This window comes from Vombatus ursinus, unplaced genomic scaffold (genome assembly GCF_900497805.2).
Source record: "Vombatus ursinus unplaced genomic scaffold, bare-nosed wombat genome assembly UNPS02009205.1, whole genome shotgun sequence".
Lineage (NCBI taxonomy): Eukaryota > Metazoa > Chordata > Mammalia > Diprotodontia > Vombatidae > Vombatus > Vombatus ursinus.
Window position 1 is genome coordinate 36061649 of NW_020948983.1, and position 15917 is coordinate 36077565.

A 15917-nucleotide genomic window follows, 5' to 3' on the forward strand; every position below is an offset into this window, starting at 1 on the left:
ATTTCCGTTGCTTTAAGAATAAAATAGAAAACTTTGCAGCTTAGCTTTAAAGTTTTTCAGTCTGTCTCTTAACCTTTCAAACCAATTTCAGATCATTTCCCTTTATGTTCTTAAAACTTTTCTAGTCATACTTGCCAACTGACTGGTCTTGGCAGTAAATGTACTCCCTCACTCACCCTGCCTCTTAGAATCCTTGATTTCCTTCAAGCCTTAGCTCAGATACTGTCTCCTACTTACTAGAAGCTTTTACTCATTCCCCCTAGTTGTCAGTCATCTTTCCTTTCTCATATTATCATGTATATACTCTTTGCAGGTTGTATCCCCTCCTCCTTTACCCCACAAAGTATAAACTCCTTGAAGACTTTTCTTTAGTTTTTTTCTTTCATTCTAAATCTCCAGTGCATTTCATATACTAACTACTTAATGAGGTCTCTGGATTGGATTGGGTAATGCCATGTGTTAAGCTGGTTTTGTGGGTAGGACTCATACCTCCTAGACTAACAGAAGAGAGAAAAGAGCTAATTTTTATCTTTGTTCCTTCCATCCCACAAATGACTAATGAGAGTTTAATCGTTATTTAATTTGGATGTAGGTTGTAATTCTTATTTAATAATGTGCAACTTGGTTAAAAAAAAAAAGAAATATTAAGAAATGGTTAAAAGTTTTAGGTGGGTTTTAAACCATTGATCTTTTCTTGAAAATCAAATCACAGAATCCATTTTAAACCTATTGTGGAAAACAGAATCACTGCTGTAAGAAAACAACAAATAATGAAAAAACAACAAATTTTTGAAGGTAGTTTTCCTCCATTTTGCTAGTTTCTTAAGGGGAGAACAAAGTAAGTATAAGTACAATAATGTAAGTACAATAGGGATTGTAAAATGGAGCAGCAGTCTATGTCCTAAAATGGATTCTTTGTGGCAGAAAGCCCTGTAGTTATTGCTGAAGCTGTTTTTTTTTTTTAAATGAAATGTTTCAATGCTGCCCTCTGGTAGCCATCTTGGAAAATGCAGTTTTTAAACCAAAGTTTGAACTCAAAAAGGAAGTCTTAATATAGCCTGCCATCCATCTCTCATAGAGAAAGGGGTCAGTAACCCTATATTTCATAATTTCTAAAAGGATTTTGGAATGATACTAAGTACTTTTATTATGTTATCAGGAACGTGAAAAATAAAGCCATTTTTTCCACTTTAAAGTTATACTTTGTGCCTTGGCCAGACTGCTTAATACCCACATATGACCTAATACAACTCGCATTTTACCTTGGGTTTATAGCACTTTTTATTTCACTCATTTGCAAATTAAAAGGATTATCAACTTGTCAAGTGTAGTATCCTAGAATGCGAGAACTGGGAGGGCTCATTTATCCTTTTCTTCTATTTATCTTCTTTTATAGAAGAGGAGACCTAAGTCCAAAGAAGTGACTGTTATTAAGGTCAAAGTTATTGGTAGTTCATGGACAAATTATTGAAGACTTTTTCCATTACACCTTGCAAATAAAATCCCTTCCCTTTCCTCTTTTTTCTTTGTCAGTTATCTTTTCTATGCTAATATTTGTTGAATTAGAAATCTAGAGATTTCTACTGTTCAGATTTTATGAATTTTTATTTCTGTTTAAAAAAGACTTTTAGGATTGTTGAAAAATACTTGGTAAAATTTCTGAAAATTAATCCAGTCTTTATATCTGTTTTATAATTCTCATTGCCCTTGTAGTCCAGGAGAGTATATTAGTATAAGTAGGCAGAAAGCTTGGATTTGTAATAGACAATAAGGAGAGGTTGTAGGTTCTTGAAGGTGTGACCTGAAAGAAATAATGTTTTAATATCCCCATGACACAGAAGATCAATTGAAGGCAGAGAGACCAATTTAATGCACCATTACAGTAATTCTGGCATGACCTGGGACCATGGGGAAAAGAGATGAAAGAATTTTGTGATGAAGGATGAAAGATGAAGAAGTAAAGATTAATTTAAGATTTCCTTATTTGCCTCTTTTTTTTTTTCTTCTTTACTAACTGAAGTGTACAACTGAACTACACATTTCAGCCCTTATACTTAACTGGTAAAATACAAGATCTTTTTTTTTTTTTTTAATTTCAAATTTATTTATTTATTTTTAAGTTTTAAGCATTCACTTCCATAAGATTTTGAGTTCCAAATTTTCTCCCTCTCTCTCCCCTCCACCCACCCTAAGATGGCGTGCAGTTTGATATAGGCTCTACATGTACCTATTTTCACATTAGTCATGTTGTAAAGAAGAATTGGAAAGAGTGGGAGAAACCATGAGAAAGAAGAAACAAAAAAAGAGCAAATAATATGCTTCATTCTGCAGACTCCATAGTTCTTTTTCTGGAAATGGACAGCATTTTCCATCATGAGTCCTTTGGAGTTGTGTTGGATCCTTGCATTGCTAAGAAGAGATAAGTCTATCAAAGTTAGTCATCGAACATTGAGGCTGTTAGTGTGTACAATGTTCTCTTGGTTCTGCTCACTTCACTCAGCATCAGTTCATTCAAGTCTTTCCAGGTTTTTCTGGTCTTCCATTCATCATTTCTTATAGCACAGTAATATTCTATTACATTCATATACCACAACTTATTCAGCCATTACTCAGTTAACAGGCATCCCCTCAATTTCCAATTCTTGGCCACCACAAAAAGAGTTACTATAAATATTTTTGAACACGTGGGTCTTTTTCCCATTTGTATGATCTCTTTGGGATACAGCCCTAGAAGTGGTATTGCTGGGTCAAAAGGTATGCACAGTTTTATAGACCTTTGGGCATAGTTCCAAATTGCTCTCCAGAATGGTTGGATCAGTTCACAACTCCACCACCAATGCATTAATGTTCCAATTTTCCCACATCTTCTCCAGCATTTATCATTTTCCTCTTTTGTCATGTTAGCCAATCTGATAGGTGTGATATGGTATACAGAGTTTGTTTTTTTGTTTTTTTTTTAAAGGCAGTTGGGGTTAAGTGACTTGCCCAGGGTCACACATCTAGTAAGTGTCAAGTGTTTGGTCTGAGGCCGGATTTGAACTCAGGTCCTCTTGACTTCAGGGCTGGTGCTTTAACACCTGCACCACCTAGCTGCCCCCAGAGTTGTTTTGATTTGCATTTCTCTAGTCAGTAGTGATTTAGAGCATTTTTTCATATGACTATAGATAGCTTTAATTTCTTTCTCCGAAAACTACTGTCCATATCCTTTGACCATTTGTCAGTTAGGGAATCACTTGTATTCTTATAAATTTGACTCAGTTATCTGTATATTTTAGAAATGAGGCCTTTATCAGAGACGCTGGCTGTCAAAATTCCAGCTTTCTGCTTCCCTTCTAATCTTGGTTGCATTGGCTTTGTTTGTGCAAAACCTTTTTGATTTCATATCATCAAAGTCATCCAGTTTGCATTTTGTAATGTTCTCTATCTTTTGTTTGGTCATAAATTCTTCCCTTGTCCATAGATCTGATAGGTAAACTATTCTTTGCTGTCCCAGTTTGCTTATAGTATCAAGGTTTATATCTAATCATGTACCCATTTTATTTCTTTGTTTTTTTTTTTTTGTTGTTGTTGTTGTTGTTGTTTTTTGGTAGGCATCGGGGTTAAGTGACTTGCCCACAGTCTCACAATTAGCAAGTGTCAAGTTTCTGAGGCTGTATTTGAACTCAGGTCCTCCTGACTCTAGGGCCAGTGCTCTATTTACTGCGCCATCTAGTTGCCCCGATTGTGTACCCATTTTGACTTTATTTTGGTAAATGGTGTAAGATGTTGATCTTTGCCTAGTTTCTGCTGTACTATTTTCCAGTTTTCCCAGCAGTTTTTGTCAAATAGTGATTTCTTATCTTAGAAGCTAGGGTCTTTGGGTTTATCAAACAGTAGATTACTGTAGTTATTGACTGCTGTGTCTTGTGTACCTAACCTATTCCAGTCATCCACCACTCTATTTCTTAGCCAGTACCAGGTAGTTTTGATGATTGCTGCTAACATCTTCTGTTTGGTATTAAAAACCCTTCACAGTCTGGTTCTCCCTTACCTTTCCAGGCTTATTACATAGTCTCTTTTGTATAAACTTATGTTCCAGCCCAAATAGGGTATTTGCTGATCTTCATACAAGATATTCTCTCTAAGACCTTCTGGTGCCTTTCTTTGCACAGGCTATTCCTATGCCAGGGATGTGCCCCCTCCTCACTTTGGCCTCTTGGACTTCACTGAGTTGGCTTAAAGTTTCAACCTAAGTGCCACTTCCATCAAGAGACCTTTCCTGACCCAGTTGTTAGCTCCCCTCTCAAAAGTTGCCATTCATTTTCCCCTATATTTATATTTACTTGCGTAAGTTTTTCCCTACCTCACAGAATATAAATTCCTTGAAGACAGAGACTACTTTGTTTTGTCTTTATATTTTCAGTGTCTTGCACAGTGCTTGGCACAGAGGCAGAATGGTTTTAAGTCCTTATTGAATGAATTGAGCTAGTATTCTTTGTTCATAATTTTAAAAGCTTGATTGAATACTTTATTTTTCTATAATAGCTAACTATAGATTATTTTAAGATTTTCTTAAGCCCTTTAATATACAAAAATCACATTTGATCCTCACAATAAATAGCTCTTATGAGGTAAGTCATACAAGTATTATGATCTGCGTCTTATAGTTGAGAATACTGAGGCTCAGAGTTTAAGTGCCCTGGACTGAAAGTGGAATCAGGAGCCTAGTGTTCTAAACCTGTCTTAAACCTCTTATTAGCTTCGTGTCCCTAGACAAGTCATTTAACCTTTCTGTGTCTATTAAAGTGTTTATGAATCTCAGTTGCAAAATGGGGACAATAGCAGCTACACAGAAAGATTGTTTTAAGGATGAGATAATGTATGTAAAGGCTTTAAGTCTTTATAAATATCAGTTATTAGTTGTGTAATTGGAGGCTTGACAGTTAACCTTAGAGCCCCATTTTCCTTATCTGTAAAGTGGAGAAAAATACTATTTATGTATTGTATCCTTAGAGGTTAAGAGGAAAGCCTTTTCCAAACCTTAAAACCCTGTATGACTATGAAAGGTTATTATTCATTAAGGTCACAGAGTAAATGTTGGAAGTGATATTGAACCCAGGGCTCTCATCCAGGTCTCAGTATTCTACAGCTGAGAAGAGTGTGCCTGGAGTGGGAGAGAGGGGATAGGGTTTGATGGACGAGGACTTAATCTAGAATGGATCTCAGATTACCTAGTCAGCTCTCTGGTTTTTGGGTAGGTAAAGTGTTATTCTCATTTTTTAGCTGAGGACCAGAGAAATTGAATAATTTGTTTAACAACTTTTATATGTCACCCAATTCAGCATTTTCCTTTCTACAGTGAGTTCAGCACTTGTTTCACTGTCTTTCTATCCCACCTTCTGCCCTCATGTTAGGGAGCTTCAATATAAATATTGATACTTTTTCAAATACCCTAACATTTCAGTTCTTCAATCTACTCAATTCACTTAGCCTACTTCTGTATTCCAATTCATCTCCAGATAATTATGCCCTTGTGATCTTGCTAGCACCTACAGTTGTTCCACTTCCATGTTCATGAAGTCCCAAATTTCTTTATATGATGATAATCTTTTATCCTTCTGTTTTTCTCTATTCCTTTTATTTTTTTTTGGCAATTGGAATTAAGTGACTTGCCCAAGGTCACACAGCTAGTAAATGTGTTAAGTGTTTGGTCTGAGGCGTGATTTGAACTCAGGTCCTCCTGACTTAAGGGTCGGTGCTCTATCTACTGTACCACCTAGCTACCCCTTGTTTTTCTCTATTCCTTATGACTCCCAACCCCTGATCTCCATTCCCTACATCCTCTCAATTCTTTTCTAGACTGTGACCTCTGCACTGGCCAGTTTCCCTTTCCCATCTTGACTCCTTGGTGAACCAGTTCAACTCTAGTTTCCAGTTCCTCTCCTTGTACTATCCTGATTATGCCTTTCAAAACTGCAATTCTGGATTATTCCTATCATCTGACTCTTTTCTTATTTACATGCTTCTAGAGGAAATCATCAAGCTACTGATTGGTTCTACTGTGCATTTATATTATCCCATCTTAGTTGGGCTCTCTACTATTAGGCTGTCTTTCTATTCCTCCCTAATCAGTTCACTATCTCACTCCATTGCAGCTATTCCAGATTTTCTGCTCTTTCCTCTAGCCTCTCACTACATCTACTCCCTTACACTTTGTGCTGAGGACCTCTCCATACTTCACGGAAAAACTTGGAGCCATTCACTGAAAGTTTCCAAAGTGATTTTCCCCTTAGCTGCTAAAGTAATTTTGATATTGGTCTACCACATCTTCCCGCTACTAAAGAAACTAGTAGCTCCCTAATACCTCTACATAAAATACAGTGTCATATGGAATAACCTGCCCCCTTCCTACCTTTCCATTCTTTTTTTTTCTGTGCTGTTCATTTTGCTTTTATTTTTCATTCGTATTTTATTTTCCCCAATTACATGCAAAAACAGTTTTTGACATTTGTCTTTTTAAAAAAGTTTTGAGTTCCAAATTCTATCCCTCCTTTCCTCTCCTGGCACAATTAATAGGTATACAGTTAAGATAACCAGGAGAATCAGAAATAGTGATAAAAAAATAGATGTTTATGTAGCACTTTAAGGTTTGCAAAGTGCTTTACATACATTATACCATTTAAGCCTTATAATTATCCATGTAAGTTAAGCACTACAAGTATTAGCTGCATTTTTCAAATGAAGAAACTGAGGTCAAGAGAGGTTTCTTAGTGACTTGCCTACAATCACACAGTTAGTAAATGTCTGAGGTGAAATTTGAACCAAGGTCCTCTTGTCTCCAAGTCTAATTATCTATGTATTATGCCTTGTTGCCCTTCAGTATTAAGAGGGAGAATATTGAGAATGTACTAGATAATCTGGGCATGCTGCTATGGGTATCAGTGCAGCAGTATAGAATAGAGCGGGTGTACTCAGAAGGACTACTAGTTAGGGGGATCCAGGGTTATCTCAAATCTTTGGTAAACACAAGTAGCTGAAGACTAGAGCATGGTCCAGGGCCCCACCTGCTGGCTGCATGGATGGACACATGCAGTCCTTTGAGGAGGCTTTGATTTAAAATAGTATGTCCATTCATATTTTGCCAGTTTCCCCTTGTGGCTGAGGAAATGATGCTTCATGACCAAGTGCTATGAGTTCAGATAGTTTGCTGACTTAGAGATTGCTGCTGCAGAAGAGCTGTCTGATTTTGCAGGATAGAAAATCAAGACACAAAGTGATCCAGTGATGTTATACCTAGTCTAACTTTTTAGTAAAGATTAATATAGCAATAATATAATAGTGCTTTCTGATTTACAAAGCACTTTCCTTACTACTATTCTTTGAGGTGGACAATGCAAGTCTTGTTATCCTCACTTTACAGATTTTGAAAGTAAGTCTTAAAGAATTTTAATTGGTTACACAGTAAGTAGTATACCACTGCCTACCCTTATAGCGAAGATTCGTAAGCATGAGATTTAATATTACCACAGTTGCCATACAACAGGTACAAATGCTGTACCAAACACTGGAATGGAGATGTGCAGTATAAGTAGGCATAGTATTGGCCACATCATAGGAGTGTTAGGAGTGTGATGAAAGTGTGGAAGATGTTTTTGATAAGAGTATTGAATAAAAATAATATATAAATAAGATTCCTATAATTAATGACCTCAATGACATTTTTCTGATTTCTTTGTCAGATTAATATAACGTAGGTTTAATTTTTTTTTCCCCAATAAGTCATTCAGCATCTGAAGAAGCATCAGGCTCAGACTCAGCTAGCCAGTCTGAAAGTGAACAGGGCAGTGAGCCAGGCAGTGGGCATGGCAGCGAATCAAACAGCAGTTCCGAATCTTCAGAGAGTCAGACTGAGTCCGAAAGCGAATCAGCAGGTTCCAAATCCCAGCAAACCCCACCGGAAGCCAAAGAAAAGCCAGCCTCTAAGAAGGAACGTATAGCTGATGTTAAAAAGGTATTTCTCATTTTCATGCCACTATCAAACCTTCATTTCCATTGATAGAATTTGTATCTTATACTTGAAAGATGAACATTCTTGTTGATGTGTTAACATCCTTTTTCTGGATATAGAATTTAGGTCAATTCAACATTCAGTCATTATTAGCTTACTTTGTGCAATGTATTATATTATTTGCTTCCTTCCATATTGATCTACTAAATTTTTTTTTCCAGTAACAACAAAAGTGAGGGAGGAAGCAGAAAATATTTAATTATCCATATCACTACATTTAGGATTTGGTAGATAGGGAGAATGTATTTGTTTTTGGTGTAAATTTCCAATCACCATAAAGGTGCAACAAAAAGCAAAGTTGTAAATAGAGTGAACAAAGAAACTACTTATTTTTGTCAAATGCCCTTTTAGTTTACTTGAGTAGATTAGAATTTGTTAGTATGGGATTGAGACCTTCTCAGAAATGCAAAGTTTTCAGTAGGAAGTGTGTCAGGTACATTTGGTTTATGGTAATTAGCTGAGAAACTCCCATGTTTATAGCAAAAGTTTATCTCAAGAAAACTAGAGAGGAGTTGAACCTGGAGCAATGCTAGCTGGGAAGAATGAGATGTGATGGAGGAACTGGCCTTATGGAGGGGGAGGAAGTTGAAGGACAGACCCTGCCCAGAAGTACACCCAATTGTTAATGGCATTTATGGAGACAAACAGGAAAGGGTTACAAGCTGAAGGAAGGTAGACTGTCTGCTGAAAGGATGAGGCTAACACCTGCTTGTGCTTGAAAATGATGTTTTAATGTGTGAGGCTTAATAGAGTTGCTGTGGGGTTGGAGTTTAGGTGAACCTTATGCATATTCAGAGTCTTGGGAGGGTAGCCAAAGCTATTGGGAAGGAAACCAGAAGTAGAAGAAGTTGGAAAAGAGGCATATGTGACTATAAACATGATTATATGACTCTTTTTCTTCTGAGAATTACTGTGAGTAGCAGCTTAAAAGAGAATTAATCATTAGATTCACAAGTGATTTTTCCTTACTTAGATAAGATAGATATCCTTAGCATAACAAAAAAGATCTTCCTCTCAGAGTTTGTGAAATTTCCACTAAATGATTTCTATTAACTGAGAATGCTGAGATAGTTATATCAAAGAATGAAAAGTAAAGCAAATGATATGAGCAATATGGTATCTTGATAATTATGTAACAGATATTTCACTAGTTTTTGGTCTTAAGTTATAACTTAAGTCTTAATGAAGTTTAACTATAGTTTTAATTTGCTTGTCAAAAAATTCCTATACAGCTTGTATATAGGCATACCTTGTTTTATGGCACTTCACAGATAATGCACATTTTGCAAATTGAAGGTTTGTGGCAACCCTGTGTCAAGCAATTCTGTTGGCACCATTTTTCCAATAGCATGAGCTCATATTTTGTCTCTGTATCACATTTTGGTAATTCTCACAATATTTCAAACTTTTAAGCTATTATTATATCTGTCATGGTGATCTGTGATCTTTGTTGTTACTATTGAAATTGTTTTGGGGCACCATGAACCACACTCATATAAGACAGCAAATTTAATTGATAAATGTTGTGTGTGTGCTGACTGCTCCACTGACCCAACTGATTCCCTGTCACTCTCTCTCTTCCCTTACCTTCCTGTTCCCTGAGACACAATAATATTGAAATTAGGCCAAATAGTAACCTATAATGGTCTCAAAGTGTTCAAGTGAAAGGAAAAGTCAGTCTATGGGGCAAACTTTATTGTTGTCATATTTTAAGAAATTACTACAGCCACCCCATCCTTCAGCAGCCACCACCATTTTTAATCAGCAACCATCTACATTGAGGCAAGACTCTCCACCAGCAAAAAGATTATAACTCACTGAAGGCTTAAATGATGGTTAGCATTTTTTAGCTATAAAGTATTTTTTATTTAAGGCAAGTATGTTGTTTTTTTTTAGACATAATACATATTACACACTTGATAGACTACAGTCTAGCGTAAACACAACTTTTATGTGCACTGGGAAACCAAAAATTTTGTGTGACTCACTTTATTGCAATATTTCCTTTATTGTGGTGGTCTGGAACTGAACCTGCAATATCTCCAAGGTATGCCTGTATTAGATTTTAAAATTGTACCCTGAATTTAGGGACACAGATTCTAAGGGAAACAGTGATGAATATTAGGTAAAGTGCAGTAGATCTGTTTCTAGCTTACTAAGGAGGTATCAAAGAAGTAGGTAGTCACTTAATATTTGTGTAACAGAACTCTAGATAGCCTGTCTATATTAGGAATATATGCAAATTTAATTTCAGCTAGCTAAAACCGTAGTTCCATATGCAGGCAGAAAACATTTACCTAAGAAAGTTAGGTTAGGGGGAGATAGCTGTTCTTCCAAAATGAGTTCTCCCAATGTGTGGGTGCCCTGACTGCCTGTTTGGAGGTATTTGTTTGGAGTTGTTGAGATGACTTGCTATTTACTCCTAAGAACTATTAATTGGATTTAAGGTTAGGGTTAAGTCCTTTTAATATTCTCTTATATTTCAGATTAGAACCCCAACTTTTTGTAAATGAAGGTTTTTCCATAGAAAAAAAAAGTTAGACTGAGGTAACAAAAGTTAGTTCTTAATCATGAATTGATAAATTGAATGTTTTTTTTTAATTAGAGGAGATGAGCATATCTGTAGTCAGAGAGGAAGAAGCCAATTGAGAGAGTGTGTGTGAAGATTAAACAAGGGATTGATCATTGGAACAAGGTTCTTGAGGTTGGAGAGTAGTGGGGTTTAAGGGCATTGGCAGAAAGGACTATTTAATCCTCCAAGGGGGCAGGAGGAATAGGAGAAATGAGGGGAAGGAAGAGGGAATGGGAGAGAGAAGGGTGCATAGGCAATGGTGTGATCAAATACAAACTCAAGGAAATGGAGAGTAGTGGAGTAAAGCTGAAGCGTAGAGATCTTTGAATGGCAGGTAAGGAACTGAAGAGAGACACTAACAGATGCTTGTAGAGCAAAAATTACTTTGGCAACAGTATAAAGAATGGATTAGAGTAGGTAGAGACTAGAGGTGGGATTATAAGTCAGGACACCATTGTTACAGATCTAGGGACTGTATTCAGGTGATGACAGTGGAAGTACAGAGTCAAGGATAGAAGTGAGATTGCTGAAGAATTGAATTATGTACTACTTGGCTATGGAAGGCAGAGATGAAGTACGAGGCAATAATAGAGGGCTATGTCACTTAGAAAAGGAGGGAAATCAGCAAGAGAAGCAGGTTTGATTGGAAAAATAAGTTCATTTTGGTTATGACACTAATTATATGATCTTGGCAAGTCACCTAACTTCTCTGGGCCTCAGTTTTACCATCTGTAAGATGAGTGGTGGCACTGGATGGCCTTGGAAGTTCCTTCCAGCTCTAGGTCCATAGCTCTACTCTCATAAGAAATATGGTAATGGTAAAAAAAGATATCAAGGAGTCTCACTGTGGTGGAAGTGATCCTCGGAGGCAATCGGAGCTGTGGCCTTTGGGCTTGGGTGAGATGGATCTGAAGAATCTGTGCAGCCAAAGGTTTTTAAGTCATCTGTGAAAAGATGATCCTTAGGAATAAAAGAGATTGTCAAGGGAGCAGGTGTGAAAAAAGAAAAGTCCAAAGATAGAACCTTGCAGATGCCAAAATTAAAATATAGTGAACAGGCAGGAGTTAGAATTGAAAGACAACTCTGAACCTGAACTAGGTGGGATGGCTCAGTGAAAAGTAAGAGGACAGGAAGTAGAGACAGGGAGCTTTTTAAAAAGTTTGTTTGAGAAAGTGTGGAGATACATAGGGTATTACTATCTTGAGGGCAATATCAGGGCCAAGTGAAGGGCATGTTTGTAGACGTCAGGGCAGTCTATAGGGAGAGATTGAAGATTGGAGAAAGGATGGGTAAATCACTCTTTGAATCTCAAATTCCTTATCTATTAAATGGAGGCAGTAATCGTAATACCTTCCTCATAGGGTTATTGTGTGGCTCAGATTAGAGTGTCTTATAAATTTTACAGGGCTATATTAGTGTCAGTTATTTTACTATTATTAATAATGTATTGATACATAGCATTAGTGCATGGACTCAAGCAGACCCAAGTTCAAGTCCTGCTTCTGACCTGTACTGTCTATGTGCCGATGAGATCTGCTTCAGTTCAGAGTTTTCACATTAGGAATTCTTTATATCAGAGAAATGGCCAGTCTGGACTAACTTTCCCCCACCTCCTATTCCCTCCCATTATATTCCACCTAACACATATACCAGCAGGAAAATAGTATTCCTTTGTGTGTATATGTATAAAATTGTTCCTGGGGTTGAGGATAGCTACATTATAATGTTGTATAATTTTCTATGTACCTTGTTTGACTGAGGGATGTTTATTGAAGAAGTCTTTTAAAAAAAAGGCAAGTAGAAGTATCATTTGTGTGCTATTCATATGGATGGCATATTTAAAGCTATTTGTAAACTATGTAAAAAAAGAAGTGCTAAAGACCCATGTCTCTGAATTCGTTACTAGGTGATACAGTTTCTCATATTTTAAAAATAGGTTCTTTTCATTATATTTGTAACATACCGAAACACACGAATCTTACAAAACTCAAATGTTTTGTGCAGTTATTGAAAGTTTCAAAACAAGACGTTAAGTGGAGTGAAGCAGCTCCTCTAAGAGTCTCTTTTATTTTTCAGATGTGGGAAGAGTATCCTGATGTGTATGGCGTTAGGAGGTCAAATCGAAGCCGACAGGAACCATCTAGATTTAATATTAAAGAAGAGGTAAGAAGATAAGGGAGAACTGTAAGGTAGCGCATCCCACACTGTATTCTGTGGCACCCTGGGCAGTTTGTGCACTGTGAATAGGGATTTGGAGGAAAAATGTAAGATGGAGGTTTTGTCAATTTATTTTAAGGCCCACGGTTTTCTGTAACCAAATGAGGAAACACTGCTTTAAGGCAATATTAGACCTGAAACTTTTTGTTTGCTTCGCATGCCACCCTCTATCCATTTCTAGAGAATAGAACGGGTAATTGTTTAAGCATCTTTGAATGTAGGCTTTCTTTTATGTAATTGTCGTGGCACAATACTATTTGCATATAAGCAACAAGAAAATGCCATTCAATTTTTTGGAAATTAATGAGTCATAGTCTCTTATATACTTGGTGGTGTAATAACATTAGACTGATCCTTTGGACCTTCCATGCTTTTTTTTATTCCAAGTTACTTATATTACCCCATTTACTGGAAAACAATTGAAAGGAAATGTCATATATCTTTAAATATTTCAGTAGTAGTACTGCTGTCTAACTACTATAGAAGAGAAGAAATGAAATGGCCAAAACATTTTGATTTTGGTGACCCCCACTAAGGAAATGCTTAGGTTTTTCTTCTAGCCAGTCTCATACTGAATGTGGTATATGGACTAGGTTCCTAATCCCAAAGTTAGAGGGTCATTCCTAAGGAGCACAAATAAAAAACCTATTATCTGCTTTATTTTTTCTCTCTCTTCCCTTTTTTGCATTATCTTCCCTGAAGGCAAGTAGTGGTTCTGAATGTGGGAGCCCAAAAAGAAGAGGCCAGAGGATACTGAAAAAACAGTAAGTCTAAATGGGAGTAATTGCTTGTCCAATAGTTCTTATACTTTTTTTTGTGTGTGCTGTACATCTTTAGACAAATTACTGATGCGTCAGCTTCTAGTCCTTGCTGAGTACCTCACCTTAATCTGTGGAGGACAGATAAGCAAGTTCTTGGACTGCAGTTTGAGAAAACTTAGCTTGTTTTATCTGATTGTTACTTCGTTTTCTTAAACAACAGCACCAAACCCACCAGATAGTGTAGAAATTTTTCACAAATTTAAATATGTCTTTATCTAAGAAGAGTAGAAATGATGCAGTCTTGTTAGTGTCATTTTATGGTAGAACAATAAATAAAATTTTTGAAAGTTAAGATTTCTACTTCTTATTTATTATAAGTGAAATTATACTAGTGATTCAATCTTACTCTCTTTCTGGGCATAACCCTTCCCTTGAATCTTTGATCTTATACTATTTTTATGCATATTTTATAACATTTTTCTTAACTTTGTGGTGAAATTTGTGTTTTAATTAAAATTTAGTGTTCATTTTAATCTTCTTAAAGAAATAACTGAATTCCTCTTATACTGTTAGTCTTCCCAAAATAAATGAATTGGAAACATTTATAATATTACCCTACCCAGAATCAGGTCAATTTTCACATGCTTCAAATATTTCTCCAGAGATGGAAGAATTACACTGTCAGCTCTTAACATTAAGTTGATATTCTTGTATGTTGGGAGTATTGCCAAGCCTTTGTACTAATCTAGGTGTTTTGTAGCCACATGGTCACATGGTCACATGGCCTTATGGAATTTGTGCTTTCTCTGTTGGCTGTATCAAGGCACTGGAGGTTTTTGCCTCATTCCTGCTTCCAAAGCACAAAGTTTAATTTCTCCGTGATTTATTTCAGACTGGTAATAGAAGAGATGCCTCTCACTTTCTCATTGTTCAACCACCCACGTCCTTCTCCCTGTAGGGGCAGGATCTGAATGGGATAATGCCTGTCAGTCTTCCCTCCTTTAGTCTATATTTGGATGATAGTTTCCCATTAAGTTCAGCAATTAAGTGCCACCCAGAGGGTGGATTGTAAATTCATTTTATATGGCACCCTGGCATGGTATAATAAAGCAACCAGAAAAGCTGATGCACTGTTACGCTGCAGTTAGGGAGGCACAGGATTTGGAAAGAGACAGATCCTACCCTCTACTTTGCCCTGGTCAGACCACATCTGAAGTAAATGTGGTCAGTGCTGGTAGATACCAAATTTTGTAAGGGTTATTGATAGGCTACCCTGGGAATAAGCTTAAAGTAGGTGTTTGTTTCTTAAGAACTTAGAGGCAGTGTATGAAATGGATAGAGAAATGACTTCAGAGCTGGGGAGAGCTGGGTTTAGGTCCACCTCTGAAACATGCTGTATAACACTGGGCAAATCAGTTAACCTCTTGGTACTCTGGACAACTCTCAAAGTCTATAAGCTACAGACAATGTAACAACCTGTAGTAATAGAGGAGATACTATTTGGGAGTTCACCATATCAGTGAAACTACCCCTGTCCCTAACAGGAACTATACAGCAACCTAAAGTTTACTTCTGAAGGTCTGCAGACACTGTGTGCAGAATTTAGTAACTTTAAAAGAAGGTTTTGTTTTAAAGAATGGCCACTTTCAGCTAACAATTTAACTTCTGTATGCAAAGGTATGAGTAGGTTGAAACATAGAATCACTGAAGAATTGTGTGGTAGTGTAAAAGGGTATAAGAGAGATGAATTACTGGAAAAAGAGGTGGGTGGGTAGGTTGTCATTTATTAACAGTGAAAGCTATTTGAAGGATGGTCTTGGCTTCACATTCAGGGGAAAGCCTTTGTTGCCTCATACATAGGATTTATAGGACACCATGGACAAGAGTCAGACAGGGACACAAGTTAGATAAACATGAATGGATTGCCAACTCTTCTGATGGAGAGAATTATCTATATTGATGAGATCACAGATTCATCAAAATAACTAAGTATGATGCTGTGATTTGCGGAGTCAAAGGTAGAAAAAAACACCAGTCTCTCTTCCTACACTGTGGGTAAAGATGTATAATGGGTCCTAGGGCACCCTTAGTATATAGTACTGGAGAATAGAGAGAGGACTAAACTACAAGTTAGAAAAATCTAGGTGTTCCTCAATAGATAATTGGTTAAAGGATAAAAAGAGATAGCTTTCAAAAGAAAAAACTGCAGCACAATTGATAGAGCACCGGCCCTGAAGTCAGGAGGACCTGAGTTCAAATCCTGCCTCAGACCAAACTCTTGACACTTACTAGCTGTGTCACCCTGGGCAAGTCACTTAAC

The 15917-nt window shown here is 36.8% G+C and overlaps 1 protein-coding gene across 1 annotated transcript in view; it reads left to right on the top strand.

Moving 5' to 3' along the window:
- Positions 1-15917, top strand: part of CHD2 (chromodomain helicase DNA binding protein 2) — a 129652-nt gene that overhangs the window by 15359 nt on the left and 98376 nt on the right. The window contains exons 3-5 of the mRNA XM_027851981.1: positions 7759-7990; positions 12696-12782; positions 13539-13600. Coding sequence (XP_027707782.1) covers positions 7759-7990; positions 12696-12782; positions 13539-13600 — 381 coding nt within the window. The remainder of the gene's footprint in view (positions 1-7758; positions 7991-12695; positions 12783-13538; positions 13601-15917) is intronic.